This window comes from Thrips palmi, unplaced genomic scaffold (assembly GCF_012932325.1).
Source record: "Thrips palmi isolate BJ-2018 unplaced genomic scaffold, TpBJ-2018v1 HiC_scaffold_3, whole genome shotgun sequence".
NCBI classification, from domain to species: domain Eukaryota; kingdom Metazoa; phylum Arthropoda; class Insecta; order Thysanoptera; family Thripidae; genus Thrips; species Thrips palmi.
The window spans coordinates 8,339,101-8,357,839 of NW_023144630.1; the positions used below are offsets into that span (position 1 = coordinate 8,339,101).

Genomic DNA, 18,739 nt, shown 5'->3' on the forward strand with positions numbered 1-18,739 from the left:
CCAGTACTGCATTAGGACAGTCATGTCAGACTCTGATGCACACTCGAAACACCTTGCAAATGCAAAGTATTCTCCGGCATTGTATCGCCTCTCTTTCAAACTATTTTCAGTGCGCTGCGAAGTATTACATTGCAAACTTTTTTTTCTTCGCAATAAACGAACTATTTCTTTGCAAGCTTTCGAGAGTGCTCTTTTATTGACGGCTCTAGCAGTTCACGGTAAGTTGTCCAACATGGCTCGAAGGTCGAGTTAAGTTTTAAGTGGTTGATGTGAGTTGCCAAATTTGGAGTGCTCCGCAAACTGAAGTGTGTATGTAGTCCGCTCTTATAATAGCATGCTTCCAAGCACACTCTTATTTACAGCATACTTGCCACGCACACGCTAAAGTAAACTGTGCCTGGCATGTACACGCTAGTATACACTCGGTTAGTCCTATCTAAAAGCATGGGCCAGTAAAAGTGTACTTGAGGGCACTCTTTTATCTAGCGTGTACATGCCATGCACGCTCTACTTTGGCGTATGTGCCTAACAAGTATGCTGTACAAGAGTGAGCTTGGAGGCATGCTCTAATAAGAGTGCACAATGTGGGCCTGCACACTTAAGTTTGCAGAGTGGCTATGTTAAGCGAGTGACCAATAAGTGCGAGAGACGGAATAAGTAACTGTTGAAGAACGGGTTTCAACTGGTTCACAAGTGGGTGATTCCATGTCCAAATCGTTCTGTTCCCGACTTCGCTCATATTCAGGGAAATGTCGCCAACAATGGTAAAACTGCAGCGTAACTCTATGCTTGAGTCAAGCATTAAGTTTCCCTCGAAGACGTTACGCTTGAAATGAAGCATACTCTGAAAATTCCTCCATGCATATAGATAGGGGGAATCTTGGCCGATGAGCCTGTGACACTTGATTTCAAGCGTAAACTGGTTACGCTGGAAAACAGAGGGTGATACAATGCTTTAGTTTCACCGGTGAATTCGTGTGTAGATGACCTGTGCGAAAAGATTTTGGTCAAAAGTGGACCGTTTCGGACACCTGGGTACGTGACCTTTCAGGGTCACTGAAAAACGCGCTAGGAAAACGAATAAAAACTATTTGCAAGTTCAGTGAAACTTACTGAAAAGTTAAAAACAAACCGTTTATTTCCACAGAAAACGGTGGTCAGAATACAGAATAGAAATGTACGATTAACCAGAAAGCTAGTTCACAATACATAAATGAAAAGGCGGCTACCTTTACTAATTGTTATACTAATTGTGAAACGATATCTAAAGCAGGTTATAAATTCAAATGAATCCAACAAATAATCGAAAATACTTCATTGAAAAAGTTAAGCGAGCGAACGTTTTCATAAAACTAGGCTTGCCCTTGCCGAAAATGGTTAGCATGCAGAGCGATGTGCTGCTCCTCCGCGTGACAACACGCACAGATATCTCGTTGGTCTTCGCTGCCGCTAGAACCATTCGTCCCTTGAGTGGGCCCTGCAGCACGACGGGTGGGCGGAGTCCTCCGATTCCTCCTCAGGGTCGTCGGGGTTGTCCTGAGGAGCCTGGCTGCTTGACGACGCCGTGCTGTCCACCTCGGTGAGCGAGGTGCGCTGGTAGCGCAGCACCGACGCGCACTCGGCGCAGTCCACGTTCCGGCCTCGGCCCCCACGGCCTCGACTGGGGCGACGGGACCTCCCTCCGCGACCCTGGAAGACGGACAATGGTGCACTGAATAAACAGAGACAGAGAGGGAGGGAGAGAGGGAGGGGGAGAGAGAGAGAGAGAGAGAGAGAGAGAGAGAGAGAGAGAGAGAGAGAGAGAGAGAGAGAGAGAGAGTGGGGGCAGGGTAAGGAAAACGATTTTCCGTTTTTGATAATTTTCCGACTCTAAAGGCCTCGAAGCTACCAAACCTGACCCTAATTTGACCCACAGCACCGTCAAATAGGCATGGAGATCTATCTTACAAGTCGTACAATGGCCGAAATGTTAGGCCCTAAAACTGTTAGACGTGAAATGAACTACTTTCTCTTCGGCTTTGCACGAATTTGTTCGTTCTACAGAGAATAAGTCCTTCAAACTTGACTCTTAAAACATATGATATGAAGTTTTAGATAAGAACCTGATATATTGACAATTAAATCAGTAGAACGGTCAAGATTGTGTAGCTACAGAGAAAATGGTACGTTTATCGCCTGCTTTTAATACTTTATAAGCAAGAGAGTTAAACTCAATAGGAGGATGAGAGTGTAGGGATGCCGACAAAGGAAGAGACCTTTCGCTTTAGAAGGTTAAGTATCCGCCACGTTTAGTTCCCACCGCTGACGATAAACAACTTGGGTCAAATCATTTGAGAACAAAATGAAAATTCAGCCAAAAAAGATAAAATGAAACTGTCTAGAACATGAAGCTTTAACAATCAAACGCCCGTTTCCATTGAGTTAGACGCAAAGGCCTTCAACAGGAAAACATCACTGAAAAACCAAACGTGGTCCAGACCCCACCACTGGTGTGGTCAGATGGGTGCCATTTTGACCACATCAGTTGATGTGGTCTATACCACGTTTGACCACGTTTAGTGCGGTCTAGACCACATTTGGCCACGTTTGGTGTGGTCTAGACCACACCAAACGCACCGCAAACGTGGTCTAGACCACACCAGCTGGTATGGTCAAAACGGCACCCATTTGACCACACCTGGTGCGGTCTAGACAACGTTAGGCTTCTCAGTGATCCCTCAGTTAAAAGCTGAAACTTTGCATTTATCAAATTAAAGGAAGGTTATCCACGCTCCGCTAAAATTCGAAAAGCAACACATAATTGTCATGGAGTCAACCACCCTCAAACCCATGGTATATTTGGTGCGTGGCTGAGAGCGGTGATCTACACTGCAAACCTAACTGTCTACTTAGCACGCACTTACAAATGCATGCTTGCAAGTACACACTTACAAACGCATGCTTGGTCATGCACTTACAAACGCATGCTTGGCCAAGCATGCACTTACAAACGCATGCTTGGCAAGTACACACAACTGCATGCTTGGGGCCATATAACTCCATGCTACGCATATGCATTTGTAAGTGTGTACTTGCCAAGCATGCATTTGTAAGTGCATGCTTGGCTAAGCATGCGTTTGTAAGTGCATGCTTGGCCAAGCATGCGTTTGTAAGTGTGTACTTGCAAGCATGCATTTGTAAGTGCATGCTAAGTAGACAGTTAGGTTTGCAGTGTACGCCACCGAGCGACCAAGTATCCTTACCGTTGCCTGGCCTTGCGGCGGGTCGGCGACGAGGTTGCTGTGGTTGGCCACGATCTTGGCTCCGCAGCGGCCGGCGTGCAGGGTCTCGCAGCGGTCGGGGCACAGCTGCCGGTAGTCCGCCATCGTCGGGGACGTCCTGACCACGTGCAGCCCCGGGTGGGCGGCCACCACCTCGCGGATCTCCGCTTCCTGGCGCTCGCACTCGTGGTAGATGTCCAGGCGCAGCCAGCGCAGTGTGGGCGGCATCGCCGCACCGAGGCGCTTCAGAGCGCCGAGGGGGATGTCAGTGGCGTAGCCTGCCCGGGGGGAAAAGACAAGTTACTCTCACTGTGCGTCAATACACTCAGAATGATAAAGTCATGATCAATACCCAACTATGGGCGAGGTATATTCTATCGCCCAAATTTGGGCGAGGTTTGATTCCTCGCCCAAATTTGGGTGAGGAAGGTGGTATCGCCCAAAATTGGGTCAGGAAGGGTGAATCAGCTGCCTTTAAGGCTCCATAGTATTATGACCCAAATTTGGGCGAGGAAACCTTCCTTACCCAAATTTGGGTGATAAAGAATTCCTCGCCCAAAACTTTAGTCACGATCATGACTCTTTTATTCCCAGTTAACTGAGTATCGGGTGAATAGACCCGTCGTGGCCGAGTGAAGAACAAGAAGAATCACCAAAGACAACTAAGCACCTTTACTTTAGATATTACAGACTCTTTGCTTGTAAGAAGTTAGTGAGAATATTTTACAGTAATTACAACATAATTTCACTGAACAAATGCACTGTTCATGCCCTAAATGAGTCTTTTATAATTCTTCTAGTTCTTCACTCGACCCCGACTAGAATGGTCTTTTGCACGCTCTAGCCTTACGAAGTACTTTCAGCGTCCGTACTGCAAGCTAATTTAGAACCTAAAATGTCTTGCTGAAAGGTTGCATACACTGAGAATCCAAACGCTGGTGCAATGCAAAAGCATTGCACATGAAGTGCAATGCCTCCCTATTCCCATGCATTAGCATAGGGCATTTTCGGGATGCATTGCACGTAAGGTGCAATATGGCTGAGGCATTGCACGTATGGTGCGATATATCAGATGCATTGCACCGTACGTGCAATACTCATAGCGTCTGGAATTTCAGTGTAACATGTTAAGATTTTCTCCATGTCACAAACGAACTTCGTCAAAATATCTATAAGGTACAGTGAATTCTCCATGGTATGTTATAGAGTCAGCTGCAGCACCACGATATGCACTCTAAAATTCTACAGTGAAGATTCTCCATATTATGGTGAAAATGTTCCATATTATGGTGGTGCAGCTGACTTCGAAACAAACCATTGAGAATTCACTGTACCTTATAGATATTTTGACGAGTTTCGTTCGTATTATGGAGAAAATCTACACTATAATATGTTGGTGCAGCCTTTCACCGTAAGACATTTACTGTGTGGAACATTTTCACCAAAATACGAAGAATCTTCACTGTACAATATTTAGAGTGAAGTACTCACCGACCTCCAGGCGACGCAGCTCGCCCAGCTTGCCCAGCGCCTTCGCCAGCGCGTAGAACGAGCCATCGCAGCCGCGGAAGTCGCACTTGATGAAGCGCAGTTCACGCAGGCTGGTGAGCTTGGCCGCCGCCCCGGGCAGCTGGGGCGTGCTGTACTTGCTGAAGCCCTCCAGGCCCAGCGCCTCGAGCGGCAGGCCACTGTCGGGGTGCGCACACGCGTTGAGGAAGCTCACGCTCTTGCGAGTGCCGTCCCTGTAATGGTCACACGTCATTTAAACGAACGTATCAAGATTTACGTTAGAACGAACGTGACGCCACCACTGTCCCTCATAGCGTGCACAGTGGGCCAGAAGACCGGTGGAGGCGACCAAAACTCCAGACGCGTTTTGAGCTTCAGAGTCGCTAAATGGGACTCGAACAGAACGTGTGACCCCACCAATGGATTGCTCTCCGAACGAGGAATCCATTGGTGCGGTCACACGTTCGGGTCGAGGCCTGTTTAGGGACTCTGGAGCTCAAAACGCGTCTTGAGTTTTGGCCGCCTCCACCGGTCTTCTGGCCCACTGTGGCGTGGTACAGACTACAGTAAATGCGTGGTAATCGCAAAACTGTGGTTACCCGAATTTACCACACGTGGAAATGCGGTCTATACCCCTTACAAATAAGGTCGACAAAGCACCACATAAAATTCATGATGAATACCACAGCAAGTATGTAGTCAGTCTTCTATACGTCATAAAAGGGTGGTCTTGACCACGCAATACATTGGGTGACGGCTATATTGTATGCTGGCACACCAACTATTCTTGCCACATTTGAACGTGGGGTAGAATGAGGTAACCACATTTTAGTTCTAGCCGCGGCCAAATGAGGTAAATTCACCACACTTTCGGTTTCAGCGTATTCTTGGGTTCACAGTGAAGTTACGGACGGTTCACTGTAAGGGAGCAGACCGTGTCGCAGGCGGCCAAAACTCTCGACGCGTTTTGAGATCCAGAGTCCCTATAAAGGACTCTGACATAACGAGTGACCCCACCAATGGATGCCTCGTTCGGAGAGCAATCCATTGGTGGGGTCACACGTTCGGTTTGAGTCCCACACTGTGGCTAAAAGCTACGGAAAATTCTGTAAACAGGTTGTGGTAATTCTCCGTAGGCCCCTTGTCAGTATTCTCCGTAGGCTCTTACAGTATTTTCCGTAGGACCGCACAGTGTTCTCCGTAGGGCTATACAGTCTTCCAGGCCCTACGAAGAAGACTGTGCGGTCCTACGGAGAAAACTGTGCGGTCCTACGGAAAATACTGTAAGAGCCTACGGAGAATATTGATAAGAGGGCTACGGAGAATTACCACAACCTGTTTACAGAATTTTCCGTAGCTTTTTGCCACAGTGCAGTCTGCGACTCCCGAGCTGAAAACCCGTCCGGGATTTTGACCGCCTCCACCGGTCTTCCGGCCTACTGTGCGGCACCTTGGAGACTCACCCAGTGGCGTCACAGGTGTGGTACGCCTCGTCACCCAGTAGCGTCACGTCCCTCAGGGCCCTGCAGCCCAGCAGCGGACGCAGGTCCATCTTGAGCGGCACGGTCACGACGCGCAGCGAGGGGAAGCTCAGGCCCTCCAGGGACGGCAACGGGGCGAGGCGCAGGTGCAGCTCGCGCAGGTGGGCCGCGTTGGCGCGAAGCAGCGGCCACGCCACTGTGCGCTGCCACCGCTGCAGACTGTCGTTTCGCTCCTCCGTCAGCTGTGCAAGGAAAGGCACGTGCACTACAAACTACTCTACAAACTCAAGTGTCGACAAAGTACACTCCAGGCTGGAGCATGCTTGCCAGGTACACGCCAGGTGGCGTTTACCTGCAAGTACACTGTTGCTAGAGCAACAGCGTAAAGCAGATGCTTTACGCGCAAAGGGTACACACTCAACCAGGGATCCTTAACTTAACTTAACATTTAACTAACACTGCTTTCAGAACGTAACATAAGACAATGTTCGCTAAAGGTTGAGGGTACGGACTTATGAAAGTACTTGCAAAAGTATATCCACACAAGTTCGAGACAAAAAAAAATAAAATAACCTACCCTTTTGAAAAGATGTTAGAAGTTAAGGGTAATAACTTTAACTCTTATCATAACGTTATGATGCCCTTATGAGGTAAGTTAAGGATCCCTGCACTCAACATCTTATGATCGTTTTTATACGTATTACGATGGTTTTTCATCGTAAGGTACGCATAAATTTGCACATACGTAATATGCTTAATTTATCATCGTATTACGTATGAATTTCATCGTATTACGCATGTGTATCATCGTATTACGCATGAATTTTATTGTAGTACGTATGTTCTCATTTCAACGTAAGTTACAATGGCCCTTTCATCGTAAGAATCTGAGGGTGTAGGGGACATCAGCAACAGTGTACATGCCAGGTTGACGCCAGGTGGAGTGTACATGCCAAGTTGACTTCAGGCCGGTGGAGTGTACATGCTAGGTTGACTCCAGATGGAGTGTACTATGTCGACACTTGAGTTTGCAGAGTACGGCAAGACTAAATCAAATCCAGGCAGATTTAAGAGCAGGGACGGATTGAACTCCTCAAAGTACACAACATCCATGACAATGACAGATCGGGAGGTAGTGGTTTAGATATTCGTGACAGAGAAACTCACGTGCAGATGGAATTTGGTGAGCTCGGTTGACATGACCTCGTTCACGTCCTCGCTGTAACTGTACCCACACTGGCGAAAAAAAGAAAAACCAAGGGATAAGAGTTATGCCCTTGATTGCAGAACAGCCTTTCGTGCCTATTAAGGGCATAAAATATAGAGCCTTTGAAGGGCACACTGGTAAAACTGAAGCGTAGTACTAATTAAGAGTCTTTGGAGGGCACACTGGAAGAACTGAAGCGTAGTACTAATTAAGAGTCTTTGGGGGGCACACTGGTAAAACGGAAGCGTAGTACTGAGTATTACCCTCCGTTTTCAAGTGTTATCAGATTTACGCTTGAAATCACGCGTGACAGGCTCATCCGACAAGATTGCCCTTATCTAAATGCGTGGGGGAATTTCCTGAGTATGCTTCATTTCGAGCGTAACGTCTTCAAGCGTAACGTTATAGTTGACTCAAGCATAGGAGTCACGCTTTAGTTCTACCAGTGCAAGCCCTAATACTAATTCACGCTCCTGCCAAGAGCATAAAAGAACTCACGAAATCACTATGAAATCTTGCGTAACTGTTACACTGTTATTCAAACTGCGATAACCACTGTCAATATTTTGCAATAAAACACTTATCACATTTTTTTTTGCTATGATGACAACTAAATATCTGCAAAAAAAAATTACAGCTAAATTTTGAAATAAAGTATCACATTTTTGCGATAATGACTACAAAGAAAATGTGATAAAAGTTACCACAAAACGCTCTATTATCGCAAAAATTGTGGGGTGGTTATTGCAAAAAAAGTGCAATAACAAAATTATCGCACTCCAGGATGCGATAAATCGTGGGAATCGCAAACTCGGTTTTATCGCAAAAATTTGAAGTAAAAGTATCGCAAAATGAATGACAGTGTAGTTTGAAGTCCTTTGATTTACCTGAGCAGCGTGGCGGGCGACCCACGGCTCCGTGGACCACCACCAATGGGCCAGCATGCCGGTGGACCACGTCCAGTCCACGACGAGCTCCCTTAGCGACAGGCGTGCCAGCGTCTTCCACACGTCGTCTGGCATGTAGGGCATGCCGTCGCCGTCACTGTAAATGTAGTCCTCCGTGTCTGCTATCCGAAGGTCCTGCTTCGGCTGTCGCCACTCCAGCGCGCGGAGCGTGTCGGCCTGCGCGCGGATCAGGGGCAGCGCCAGCTCCTTGGGGACCTGCGGGCAGGGCGGGCCGGCTCAGCATTTTTCTGTCATTAGAGTTCAGGTCACAGCCAGGACAGGGATTTCGACGCGTCCTACACACTAAATTCCTATGGACTTTTTGTACATAACTATGGCCGTATTTGCGCATACGTAAGTTATGTACAAATTTGACCAAAAATTAGGTACAATTGTAATAAAACTTCAGCACAATGCGAAATTTTTGTCCCTAATTTATATACAAATGTACAAATATGGCCATAGTTATGGACAATAAGAGTCCAAAGATTGTACATAGCTTGCGTATGTACAAATATGGCCATAGTTATGGACAAGGTAGGTTTACGCCAGACCGCGTCTTGTCGTAACAGGCTTCGCGATGTGTCGCTGCCTGTTTCTCCAATCCGCGCCTGGCGTACCTACCTTGGCCTGCGGCGCTAGGCTGCCTTCGGCAGACAATGCTTCTCCATCATCAGTTACTTCTGAACTGTTGCATGCTGGGGGGCTCCGCTCCCAAGACCCCCTTCATTCTACATAGAGGTGCTTCATCTACAAATTACACGATCTTGACCCTTGTAACTTTTCAACTTGTCGTGGCTAGGTGGCTCCACCCCCAGACCCCCCTTTCATCCAGACAGGAGAGGTCTACCGACAGAAAACTCGATTTTTCGCCGTTTTTAGGTGTTTTTCGGCTATAAAAACTGAACCAGTTGAGCTAGGTTGGTGAAATTTCGCGTGTGCCGAGCCAAGAACATACCTAATAACCCTGCGAAATCTCAGCCAGATCGGCCGAGCCGTTCAGGAGGAGTAGTGTACACACACACACACACAGACACACACACAGACAGACAGACAAAACTTTTCAATCGCACTGGAGTAACAGGCTTCGCTATCGCTCAGCCAACAATAAAAGTCCAGAAACATTTAGTGTGTAAAAGAATGATCCAAATGCGCAGAGCAGATCCTAGAAGATCCCAACTACCTGAGCTGATTCAAGAAAATCGTAACTGTCACGAATCGAATCAGTTCTGAAAGTGCTCGAGTCGAACCTTTTCACATTCCTGACCGACAGATATCTCCTTTCTCGTCAAATAGCAACGAATTTGCTTTGACAACGTCAGCAAATTTGATACGAAGAATTAGCGGCACAGAGTTTTAAATTCAGATTCAAACCGAATTTCGACGATCCGATTCGGCACCGAAAAATTCTATCAGCCCTCACTCTCATTCCAGGAACGTTACATCACGTTGAAACGAACGTGACAAAATGTCACGTTCGTTTCAGCATTGTGTCACGTTCGTTTGAACGTGAACAAGCTGATTTTTGGCCCATTCACACCCAAACAAATGTGACACAATGCTCAAACGAACGTGACATATTGTCGTTTCAACGTGATGTCACGATCCTGGATAGAGGGTGACCCCCAATCGAGATGCGTTTAGCTGGCATCCTTTGTCAAGCTTTGCTCCAACTCAGCGGTCGATAGAGAAATCCGCCCCACACTGACAACTCACGCGCAGCATGGCGAGCTCCTGGATGGGCACGTCGCACGCGGCACCAAGCGCGTTCAGCAGGTCCTCAGGGGGCCGCAGCTTGAGCGACAACTCGAGCCTGCGCAGGCACGGCGCGCGCAGCAGCACACGGCGCATCGCGCCCGCGCCACGCTTCTTCTCCACGATGCGCAGCCACAGCGCCCCGCCCTGAAACAGGAGCACCAATCAGAGCCCAGCTATATCTAAATCGAGGGAACCGCACTGAGAAAACCTTATGCACTATTGTAAGCCTCTCATAAAACAAAAAAAAACAGCTTGATATTGCACTCTTGGTGCCACATTGTCAAAAAAAAGGTCGTGCAGAAACAATTAATATCAGCATTTAGGATACAATTTGTGTGCAAACAACATCTTTTGCCATTAACAGCTCGATTAAAATAAATGATGTATAATATTAGAGCCGTCATCTATTTTGTGCCTTAAAGTCACAGGGAAAATACTACTGTTTAAGTAGAACCATGAAAAATAAATTTAGCGACAAAAGTTTTCAATCAATACTTGACGCAGACATTACAAAATCTTTAAACCTACAATACTTGAGGTTGACTAACAGCATGTTTTGTTGGTCAAGGACTTTGAAGGGGGCCTGATACCCAATATGTTATTACAGGTTTGTCAATGGAAAATTATCCTTTGGTTTTTAATACAACTGTGGTTTAACAAGCTATTCGCTCCAAAACAATTCTTGTCCCTAGAAATATAGCAATAAATTCGTAGGTTCATTACGTCAAAAAAATTATAAACGAATGAGACAAAATCACGTTTCTTTGAGCATTGTGTCAAGTTCGTCTGAATGTGAATAAGTCATAAATTAGCTTATTCGCTTTCAAACAAATGTGACAAAATGCTCAAAGGCACATGACATTTTGACACTCTCTTTCAAATGTGATGCCACGTTTCTGAAATGAGAGTTTTTTCATGTCTAATACAGTTGGTAAGGTTTTCAGAGTGTGCGTACAGCACTCTGCAAGAAAAAAACCACAACAAAAGTACACACAGTCAAGTCCTTACGGATAGCGTGTTTGTAGGTTACGGATAGTTTTGTGCAGCCATATTACGGATCGGATTTTGTTTGTAATACGGATGTTTTTGTCCGTAATACAAAGGTTTTGATGTCCGTATTTTAAAAATAATTTCGTTGTAACATACGGATTCCCAAATCTTTGTATTACGGACAAAAACATCCGTACTACAAACAAAATTCGATCCGGAACATGGCTGCACAAAACTATCCGTAACTTACAAACACGCTATCCGTAAGGACTTAAGCGTGCACAAATTCCTGGCAAATTTTTTTTATCAGAAATTTATTGAACTTTCCAGGTACAACAATTGTTGTACAAAGTACAATGGTACCAGCATGACGAGTGCTGTGCAGTCCAGTTCTCTTTGTGCTTTCTACAATCTCTGTTGTACTTTTGGTGTACAGTTTCTGATGAATTTTTGTTGTTCCATTCACACTGTTTCTTATAGTGCACACATTGACCCCCCGACTCACCCCCAGTGGCCGCGTCTGCGGCTCCCAGGGTCTGTCCGGCGTCTCGTCGAACGACACGCACACGCGGCTCCACAGTCGCGCGTCCATGGCCACCTTCCGCCACCGGCGGCAGACGCCGTACACGGAGTACAGCACGGCCTCGGGCCCCGCCAGCGCGAAGATGTGGTGCAGGACATCGTCGGACAGGTCTTCCACGGACATCTGCAAGCAAGAAAGGCACGCTCTGAATGTTGTTCTGTTGAGATTCTCCATATTATGGTGAAAATGTTCCATACTATGGTGGTGCAGCTGACTTCATAACGTACCATTGAGAATTCATTGTACCTTAGATATTTGGCCGAATTTCGTTGGTATTATGGAGAAAATCTCCGCGATAATATGTTGGTGCAGCCTTTCACCGTAAGACATTTACAGTACACCGGCCGGCCATTAATCACTGCACTCTACATGTCTTAAGGTGAAAGGCTGCACTAACATACTATGGTGGAGGTTTCCCGAGTAAATCAAGAATAATTCAACAAAATATAGCTGCACCGGCATACAATAGTGGAGATTTTCCCCATAATACATGGATAATTCGACAAAATAAAGCGAATTTTCGATGGTACGTTACAAAGTCAGCTGCGCCACCACAATATAGAGAACTTTCTCCTTGATACGGACTTTTCGAGTGTGCCCGGGTAAAATCTTGGCGGTCAAGATAACCCAAAAGTGGTCTCAATTTTGATTTCCAGTCCCAAGTGTCCCTACATCAAATAACTCGTCTAGGTGCCCGCTGTAGGCTTCCGAAGTCCCACGTCACCAAAAAAAGGCGCACAGAAAGTAGACTATTCTAGTCGTGGCCGAGTGAAGAACAAGAAGAATCACAAAAGTGTACTTTTTTGCACTTTTACTTCAAATGTTTAAGTCCCCTTGCTTGGTGGAAGTTAATTCAAATATTTTCTAGTAAATGCAACATATTTCATCAAATATAATCACTTTCAATGCCCTAAATGGCGTCTTTTGTGATTCTTCTTGTTCTTCACTCAGCCACGACTAGAATTGTCTGTTAGAGCGTGTAAGTATTTTGAAACCACGAAAGCCCCTCGCCTACGAGACGCAGGATTTGAGGCAAACCGCTTCAAAAGGTAAAGAAGAAACCGTGCCGATACGGCGCACCTTTCGAACAGTTTCATACCACTGTGAATGAGAGGTTGGCCGAGTTATTTCCGGTTATGACTAAGATCTTCACTTTGCCGACGACCAGAATAGGGTATTGTAGCGTATCCCTAGACCGGAAGTCACTGAACACAAGTAAGAACCAAAACCGCTTTTGAGCATGCGCTGACCCTCCACCTGAGGCAGCGTCTGCGCAGAAGCTGTTAGAGTTCTTACTTCCGTTTCTAGCCTTCTGATCCAGAGATTCGTTAATATACTCTATAATTTATTCCTCTGTTGAGGCGCTCAAGGATACGCCCATCTACGTCAACGTCACATTGTTATGCCGAGCAGAACGACAGCAGACGATCTCTGCCGTTTCCGGTTTAGAACTTCTTTCGCCTCACTTCCGGTTTGAAATTCGGCGCATTACCCTGTGCCTCTAATGAGTGACTTTCCCAACAGGCAACACTAGAGTGGCAACACAGTATCGCCAATATTTGGCGATACTTTTTGGTATCGCCGAAACCACGGCATTCCCGCGAGTGGTTCATGAACTAGGAACTTGTCCCCTTGATTTGTTCAACGTTTATTGCCAAATTGTGGCAATACTCCGAAGTATCGCCAAATTTTGGCGATACTTTTGTGTATCGCCGGTTCGAAGGCAATACTTTTTCGGAAGGCCGTTTATTGGCGATACTTAATTGTATCGCCAAAAAAGGTACCAAAAGTATTGCCTTTGGATTTACAGTGCCTCGGTCCTACTCGGCTAGGCCAGCAGAGGGAGCGACGCGAGACTGTGCGCATGCCGTCCTGTTGCTCTTCTTCCAAACTTGGAGTGACATGTACACTGTCAGAAATTTCCATTCCCATACAGAGCGGTTCGGCTGTTTTTAACAGAACTTCATTCTTGAGCGACTATAGGGTATGTTGACGAATCCCTCCACCGGAAGTCCAACAACAAAACGATGAGAGAAAGCCGAACGGCTCCCCTGCACTCAGAGTCAGCGTCCGTATGATCAAGAGCAGAAGCGGGTTTCATTATACCGTAAATTCTATCACTTCCGGTCCAAGGACTCGGTAAAATACCCTGTTCTGCTCCATAACACTCCATACTCACACTCCCCGCGTCGTCAATCTTGCTAGCAACTTTAGTCCCTCGATGTTGCTCAAGTGAAGCACTCGACGTCACAGCTTCGGGCGCGAAATCAGGAGCGTGGTCGAATGCCGTGCGCAGCGCGGGGCGGACAAGCCGAGACTGAGTTTCGTCTGCCGGCTGCTACTCCACGGCCTCAGCCTCACGGCGCGCTCCGTGCTGACTTCGGCAGTAAGTCGAGGCGCTGACCGGAGGGAGGGGGGAGGGGGGGTTGTTGTTGGCTCGGCGAGGCGTGCGCGCGCCGCGCGGCACATCGACAATCCCTCCCCGAGCACAGCGCTCAGTCCACGCGGAACATCGACAACCCCTCCCCCACTCCCCGCGCGTGTTCTCCCTCTGGGCTTTCACGCACCCCGGGACCTCGAGACTAAGATCAAAAGCAAGTCCTGAATCCTCCAGGTCCTTAAACCTATGTTCATGGACATTTATTTGTTCACAGAATCAGGAACAATCCAAATGTCCACAAGCACTGGTAAAACAAAGGCATAAAAATTACGCCCTTCAAAGGGCGCAAATCGTTTTATGCCTTTGCGAAGGGCGTAAATGGTATAGGAATTTCAAGCAAAATTTTAATGCCCTTCCCAAAGGCATTAACGATTTATGCCCTTTGAGGGCATAATTTTGATGCCTTTGTTTCACCAGTGAGGGGCCGTCCATTAATTACGTTCCGCGCCTTGGTGGGGGCAGCGTATCTTTTCTGTGTTACGCTACGTTACCCGGGGACACAGGGGGTCCGAGCCAGCGTAACATTACGCTGCGGGGGCCGCCACACGGAAACGACTTATTGCTGATCGACCCAATGCAGGAGAATACTGTACCTTCATTTTCGAAGTTCAAACGGTAAATAGGGGTGAATAATGAGATGATCTGAGAGACTTTTGGTAACGTTTTGCAGGTAGTGGGGGTGGGTTCAACCCCAGCGTAACGCTGCGTAACATGGGGGGAGGAGGGGGGAAAAATTGCTCGTAAGTGCGTAACGTATTTGATGGACGGCCCCTGAGGGGCTGCTTAGCTCGTCAGCGAGATGCTCTTTTGTCCTTCTCGTTGGCTCGCTCACTTCCGGTTTAGATCTTCACTGAAGTACACTATTGCGTTTTCGCTCGGAAGAAAGGGGGGAGGGATCTTGTCCGCGTAGTGCTGCCGGAACAGGCGAACGAGTCAGAGCCAGCGTAACGTGTTGCTAAACATTAAATGCATGAGGGACTGTGACACTTGTAACAATCAAACAGTTAACTTACGTAAGTACGCTCACGCTCAATTAGAAATTAAGGGGGGACCCTGGTGAAAAAATCGCCAAAATTCCAATAAATAGTATTTTCAAAGTTCATAGATAAAAACGTGCATAGAAGGTTTCAGATTCAACAGGTTGAACACCTTTAAGCTAAAGGGGTAGTTTCTTTTTCATTTGGAAGGAAATAACATTGAGATCAGTTGTCGTTGGCTTCTACGCTCAACTTCACAGCTTTGCTCAGTCGACAAAAAATTTTGTCGTAGAAAGACTTCCTGCGTTCCTGGTTGACACCTACATGAGTCGTCTAGCATGGACTCTATTCATTGATGACTTGTCGACAAATTTTAGTGACGGAATCTTGATATCAGCCCTACTTTTTTTAAAACACACCTAAAAATTTGAAACAAAAGGGAAAAAAATCACTTTTTTCTTAATGTTAAAATTTGAAAACTCATATCTCAGGACAGAAGTTGAATTTGAAAATTCCGTCACTAAAATCTCTTCTATACATCTTTAGGATAACCCAAAAAAATTTTCAAGACTTTCCGTCCCAATGAAAGACGCAGGAAGATTTTTCCCCAACGCTCCAAAAAACACTAAAAAGCCACTTTTCTCAGAGACCGTTCAACATTTTGGATTGAATTTTGTTTTGGGAACTCACCATAATGAACCTAATAATTAAGCAAAGTTTCAACTTCCTGGGATTATTTTGAAGCCTACTTGAAAGTTTCACCAGGGTCCCCCCTTAAGCGTAACGAGACGCTGTGCGAGACCGCCATGAATCTGTCCCTTATTTGCGCATTTGTGTTTCCACTGTACATCCAACGGCAGTATTTTTAGTACCTTTTTTGGCGATACAATTGAGTATCGCCCATAAACGGCCTTACGGAAAAGTATTGCCTTTAAAACGGCGATACACAAAAGTATTGCCAAAATTTGGCGATACTTTGGAGTATTGCCACGATTTGGCAATAAACGTCGAACAAATCAAGGGGACAAGACCTTTGTTTAATGCCGTGGTTTTGGCAATACCCAAAAGTATGGCCAAATTTTGGCGATACTTCTGTGTATCGCCGTTTTGAAGGCAATACTTTTCCTCAAGGCCGTTTATTGGCGATTCTCAATTGTATCGCCAAAAAATGTACTTTAGTATCGCCTTTGCAATTGCAGTGTCTAAAATCTCGATTTGTACCGCTTGATTCCAATAGACCATTCTAGTCGTGGCCGAGTGAAGAACAAGAAGAATCTCAAAAGACAACTGTTCAGCACTTTAACTTTGAATATTTAAGACCCTTTGCTTGGTAGAATTTAGTGAGAATATTTTATCGTAAATACAACATATTTTCAGTGAATATATGCACTCCAAATGCCTCAAATGAGTCTTTTGTTATTCTTCTTGTTCTTCACTTGGCCACGACTAGAATCATGGAGTCACAGATATAGGGAGTCGCTAGGTTGCGCTCCTTGTCACTAGGTATCAAGAAATCTCTCCACCGCCATCGTCAAGAGTACAGGAACGTGCCGGCTTCTTTTTGTTCTTTTTAAAAATACATGCCAACGAAGGAAATAAATTCAGAACGCTCAGTACATGATAAAGTTCCAGATAATAAGCAATCAAAGAAACAAAAAGTTTCTAAATTTTATTCCAAGTCTAAAAGGCTTCTCTGTAGCAATTATTTCAATCTTACGTGTGTTGATGTGTCCAAATCATGTCCGTGTCATGTTGGTATGAGACACTGTTGATGTTTTGCCTGACGGAGTTCCTAACCTCTAAGGGCACGGCTTTAAAAGGTCCTCAATTTTTTCACCAGCCAAAAACTAAGAAAAGAGCCACATAAATGTCTTCCTTACTTTATCATGGTTATTTAAAGACCAGCGTGTAACTTTTTCGACTTACGACAGAACCCGTAATTTGCTTTAGAAGGTGGCCACCGGTGGCCACCTCCAAACCTTGCGACTCGCTCGTGACTGCGACGGCCGGCGGCCATGTTCTATTGCTGTCTCACTCCCACGATTCTATGATACCTGGTGACACGACTTTAAAAGGTCCTCAATTTTTTCACCAGCCAAAAACTGAAAGAATAGCCACGTTGATGTCTTCCTTATTTACATGGTTTTTAGAGAGCAGCATGTAACTTTTCGACTTACGGCAGAACCCGTAATTCGTTTAAGAAGGTGGCCACCACTAAACCTTGCGACTCCCTATATCTGTGACTCCATGCTAGAATGGTCTATTTGAAATGTCGAGCGATGTTAGGTTCCTGCTAATACGGCGTCTTTTGACTTCCATTCCACGATCCTCAAAAGTTATAGGCGAGGAACGTTTTTTTTTTTTCCTTTTTTCAAAAGACTACCCACGCGCCGTAAGACTCAACCCATATCGCAGTTTCACATCTCTCTCTTTCATCTCATTGTGTCATTGGAAACGTTTCCTTGCAGCAGAATGCCTCCCAAGAAGAGGGCGCAGTCAAACCGTGGAAGTGACGCCAGAAAGAGGAGCAAGCAGGAAAGCAGTCCGCCAGAGCTACGAGAAAGACCTGCAACTGACAGGTATGCTTGCTAAGGCTTCTGTTTCGTCTCACGTTTTCTTGCGTTCGGCAAAGTGGAAAGAACTTGACTGAATCGGAATCACATATTCTCGTTAACTTCAAAGTTCGCTCGAATGTTGGGGGCTAAGCTATCCTTCCAAATTTCAACCCCTTTAGCTCATGTGCGCAAACGTAATTGCGTATATGCATTAGAAACCTTCATATTAATTGATCCAAGGAGGGGAAGAAGGGAATAATACGACTTATCTCCACATTGAGTTTTTATTAGGTCGTTGTGCCTTAGAATGGTTTGCATCATTGCTCTAAATTACAATTCCTGGCAGTTCAAGAGAAATTCCACTTCGATAAAAGATGTAACTCAACTTGACCCCTTTTACACTCTCTATTTAGTGGAAAATGGAAACATCTCAACCAAAGTCAACATGACTCCGTTGAACATATTGTTGATAGGAGATAACTCAACTTGTGTTTCTATGTATCCATTGTAAAAAGAATCAAGTCAACTTACCCCCCTTTAATTTTAAGAACTTAAACGGAAAAAAGAGCTAAGTCCATAAAATGCACCAGAGGAACCAACACTCTCTGCTGACTATCACACTAAAGTACTTTGTAGGCTTTTCTGCGCGCCAATGCACGAAATTAAACATGCACTTCGTAACGCACTAATTTTTGCGCGATAATGCACGATTTCGTGCGCAAGTATGCAGAAAATCGTGCATTCTCGCGCAGAAATTCGTGCGTTACGAAGTGCATGTTTAATTTCGTGCATTGGCGCGCAGAGAAACCTACATTGTGATTTAGTGTGATGGTTCCACTTGCCATGTCTCCAAATTCCACTTCGTTTATGAAATATAAGTTGAGATGACTCTGTTTTCCATTTTAGCGGAAAGTGGTAAGTCACTAATATCCTATACGCAGTGACCTCTCCTGATGTTCATCTCAAAACTTACATTTTTATAAAACTTGTTATCATCTGAAACATTCCATTGTTAAGTTTAAGATTTCCCTG

The 18,739-nt window shown here is 45.7% G+C and overlaps 2 protein-coding genes across 22 annotated transcripts in view; one reads left to right on the plus strand and one right to left on the minus strand.

The window, feature by feature from the left end:
• Positions 1 to 1,098: 1,098 nt before the first annotated feature.
• LOC117647802 overlaps positions 1,099 to 18,739 on the minus strand; it is a 38,976-nt gene continuing 21,335 nt past the window's right edge. For 2 of the 15 annotated variants that reach the window (XM_034389741.1, XM_034389730.1), the window contains exons 2-9: positions 11,658 to 11,858; positions 10,121 to 10,306; positions 8,345 to 8,620; positions 7,418 to 7,486; positions 6,233 to 6,492; positions 4,752 to 5,002; positions 3,243 to 3,538; positions 1,099 to 1,689 (exon numbers count right to left, since the gene is read on the minus strand). In XM_034389741.1, the coding sequence (XP_034245632.1) occupies positions 1,450 to 1,689; positions 3,243 to 3,538; positions 4,752 to 5,002; positions 6,233 to 6,492; positions 7,418 to 7,486; positions 8,345 to 8,620; positions 10,121 to 10,306; positions 11,658 to 11,858 (1,779 nt within the window). In that variant the 3' untranslated portion in view covers positions 1,099 to 1,449. The other 13 variants (XM_034389734.1, XM_034389740.1, XM_034389736.1 and 10 more) reach the window with 13 other exon arrangements.
• LOC117647803 overlaps positions 14,041 to 18,739 on the plus strand; it is a 49,173-nt gene continuing 44,474 nt past the window's right edge. The window contains exons 1-2 of one of the 7 annotated variants that reach the window (XM_034389762.1): positions 14,041 to 14,121; positions 17,621 to 17,731. In XM_034389762.1, the coding sequence (XP_034245653.1) occupies positions 17,625 to 17,731 (107 nt within the window). In that variant the 5' untranslated portion in view covers positions 14,041 to 14,121; positions 17,621 to 17,624. Of the gene's footprint in view, positions 14,122 to 14,201; positions 14,350 to 14,718; positions 14,791 to 15,059; positions 15,189 to 17,620; positions 17,732 to 18,739 lie in introns of those variants that run through there. The other 6 variants (XM_034389757.1, XM_034389759.1, XM_034389758.1 and 3 more) reach the window with 6 other exon arrangements.